General features: G+C 38.7%; 1 protein-coding gene across 1 annotated transcript; it reads left to right on the forward strand.

Annotated features, from left to right (window-relative positions):
- Positions 1-490: 490 nt before the first annotated feature.
- CGA (glycoprotein hormones, alpha polypeptide) lies at positions 491-2,969 on the forward strand. Its single transcript, XM_005518182.2, has 3 exons — positions 491-590; positions 1,512-1,696; positions 2,892-2,969. Exons 1-3 carry the CDS (start codon positions 491-493, stop codon positions 2,967-2,969), a joined length of 363 nt encoding a protein of 120 aa, XP_005518239.1.
- Positions 2,970-3,421: the final 452 nt, after the last annotated feature.

The raw sequence follows: 3,421 nt of genomic DNA on the forward strand, positions 1-3,421 counted from the left end.
ACAGAGCCCGTATGCATACCTACATGTATACGTTGAACTGGCTTTTGGACACCTCTTCTAAATGCTTATTTCTAGTGCTTCCAAAGTTGTTGCCAATGTTTTTTCTTCCTGATCATTATTGGCTGCTTTTAATTCCTTTATCCTCTGTTTTCTGCCAGCATGAATGAGTCACTGGGCAGGTGGGAGGGAGGAGGTGAAGTTTCTTGTACCCAGCACCCAGCTTTGCCACCTGGTAACTACCGCGTTATCAGCCTCTTAGCCATTCTGCTTAGCTGGGCTTCAGATCATTTCTCTTTCCTCTATTTTTTTCCTGAAGATACTTGTTTCCACTACCTTCATTCATTGCACTGGAAAGCACTGCATATCAGTTTTGCTCATAAACTGTTTCTTTCCACTTTAGTAATCCACGTCAGGCAGGGCCCATGTTCTTCTCATCCCACCTTTGGTCTCAGCCTTCAAAAATGTGTGTATTTGTATTTCTAGACAGATCATGGATTGCTATGGGAAGTATGCAGCTGTCACATTGACCATTTTGTCTGTATTTCTACATCTTCTTCATACTTTCCCAGATGGAGAGTTTCTCATGCAGGGTAAGCTGCTTTCAGCATGCAGAAATATAACAATTATAAAGAGTAGTAATTAAATTTTCACGTTTTATAAGTGTGGTCATAAATTTTATCTTTCAGTTGCATTTATTGACAATGAGGGTATAATAAATCGAGATAATTCCACTATGAGCATGCTTCCTATATCTTCCCTAACTTTAATTTCTCCAGGTCAATGATGCTCCAGATGACCATGTCCTCAAGTTGATGTGGGTAACCTTAATCCTGGAAAAACTATTGAATAGGAATTTTTGGTTTCTTGTACTCCTGTTATCTAAATGTCAATGTAACATTAGGAACAGCAGAACCTCAGCTTCTCCCTCATAATATGCAGAATGTTTTTACAATGTAGATCCCAAAATATGGGATGCTGGTGGTGTAGCAGTCTACGAAAGACACAGAGTTTGGAGGTTGCAGGGTTTTTTATTTAGCCTCAAATAAAATATAAAAAAATGTGATGTACAAAAATCTTGGTACCACCGAACATTTAAAAAACTCTTGCTAACAGAATCTTACTTGAAAACAGGCAATGTTTTGGAAGCACTACAAGTCCTGCTGGTGCTTTTATCTACAGCTGGTAGGTAGTTTCCTAGGGGTAGCTAGTGCTGTAGACAGAAACAAACCTCTGCAAGTATCAACAAAATTAAAAAGAAAACCAGGAAAGATCTAGTAGTGCTTGTGGTTTACTTAGAAAGCCACAGCCTAGTTTTACAGCTGGTGCATGTCGCAGAGTTGAAAAAACCTAAAGAGGGGAGCTTTGGTGTCTGTGCTTTTCTGTTCTGCAGACATCAAGCAGCATAATGTGGCATGTGCTTCCTCTTACGGCCCGCACTTTCCCTTTGTTTTTGAAAATGAAAATACAGCTGGAAACCAAGTAAAATTCTCTCCCTTATATTTTTATGGCAGGTTGTCCAGAGTGCAAACTAGGGGAGAACAGATTCTTTTCCAAGCCAGGAGCACCCATTTACCAGTGCACTGGGTGCTGTTTCTCCCGTGCCTATCCCACTCCGATGAGGTCCAAGAAGACCATGCTTGTTCCAAAGAACATTACATCAGAAGCAACATGCTGCGTAGCAAAGGCTTTTACCAAGGTGAGGGTGAGAATGAGGTCTGCTTAAGCTTCTTTTAGAATGCTATATGAAGCTGAACAGTGACTAGTAAAGAATATGGTTTTGCTGGAGGACACTGGAACAGTTTGAGGGAAGAATCCTTGGCATTTATGTCCTTTGTGCCTTGGTTTTTTCTAAAGAAGAAATTTAAGCATCAACCAGTAGAAAGCTGGATATTCAGCTGGGACGAGAAAATTGGTGCAGCACCACTGAATTATTTGAAACTGCTTTGTCTCATGACACCTGCAGCTCTGGTGATGGATTTGTCCCAGTATTTTCAATTCTCCTGGATGTGCACCCTCCCCTTAAAGGCTATGCAGTGTGTGTGTACTTGATTTTAATAAGTTTATTGCCTTGTGTCTTTACTGCGTAAACAGGAGTTCTCTGGGAAAGAGTCTGGTCAATACAATCAATTACATATATGGGAATGAGGGACCAAAATCGTCTGTGCTCATTAGATTAATTGAGGTGGTGTTTTAATTTCTTATAGTATAACCAAGAGGGAACTGTAAATGTGTGCAAGTACTGTGAGCATTCATCTAGAAGGTTCTTTTAAAGATTCTTCTAAATCTGATTATTTTGGGAGTGATTCTGCTCCAAGTGAAGAAACCTTACATTTTATGTAATAAGTGGTGAGCTAGTTGAAACAAGCTACGGTGTCTGTCCTGTGGCAACCTGAGTCAGGCTCATTAAATGTGTCAGCTAGAGGTTCAGCTGAGTTACCCACTCACAGATTTGGAGCATTTGAAATACCAAAGTCATATGGGTATGGCTGGCAGACCAGAACCCATGAAAATGTAAAGGTGACTCGTTTGTTTCTTGCCTTTGTTTTTGTAATTCCCATGTGATGTATTTTAAGGACACTTTCTGATTTTCCATAGATTGGTTACTTGACACTTTTGGAAACTCAAACACTTTAAGGAGTGTCCAAGTTAAAGAGCAGCAAATTATGTCACCATGCATCTTACTACTGAAAACCTTCACAATACAGCTCAAAAGCAGTGATGATGCAGCTTCATAAGTTGGTGTTGAGGTCATTCTAGTACATGCATCCCAAAGGGCCTGTGTACTTTGTAGTTAAGAAAAAGTTTTCAGACATATTTTACTTGACAATGCTGTTTTTACTGTGCAGCTAATCCTAATTATTTGTTATATGTGTGTGTTTTCTTTTTTTAAGATTACCCTTAAGGACAATGTGAAGATAGAGAACCATACAGATTGTCACTGCAGTACCTGCTACTATCATAAATCCTAAAGCCTGTCCCTTTGTTAATGGTCAAGGACAACGGTGAATGGAACATTTGTTTTTCAGCTTTTATAGCACCACAGTGTAAAACCTTATGTTTTCTGGTAAAGACTCTGGGTAGACCTCTGGATAAGATAGATGGCTATTTTATTTCCTCTTTGCTTCCTCATGCATTTAAGTTAGTGTAATTATTTCCATTAGGGATAAAATACAGCACTTGCATGACCAAATTCTTGATCTATTTTTAAAATAAACTGTCAGTTAAATCATCTATGTTTATTGAGGAAAAATGGTGATTTATTAGCTTAAGAGACAAAAATAGATTCTGATGCAATTAAAATTTCTAGATTTTTTTTTTCTTTTTGGCAGAGAGAGGGGAAAAGGAAGAGAGGGATGGGAAACTGAACAAAAGAATTATTTTCTCCTTATTCACTTAGTGATTAGATTTCTTTGAAGATGCA

This window comes from Pseudopodoces humilis, chromosome 3, assembly GCF_049639895.1.
Source record: "Pseudopodoces humilis isolate 2021_Gansu_Grassland_sample_001 chromosome 3, ASM4963989v1, whole genome shotgun sequence".
Lineage (NCBI taxonomy): Eukaryota > Metazoa > Chordata > Aves > Passeriformes > Paridae > Pseudopodoces > Pseudopodoces humilis.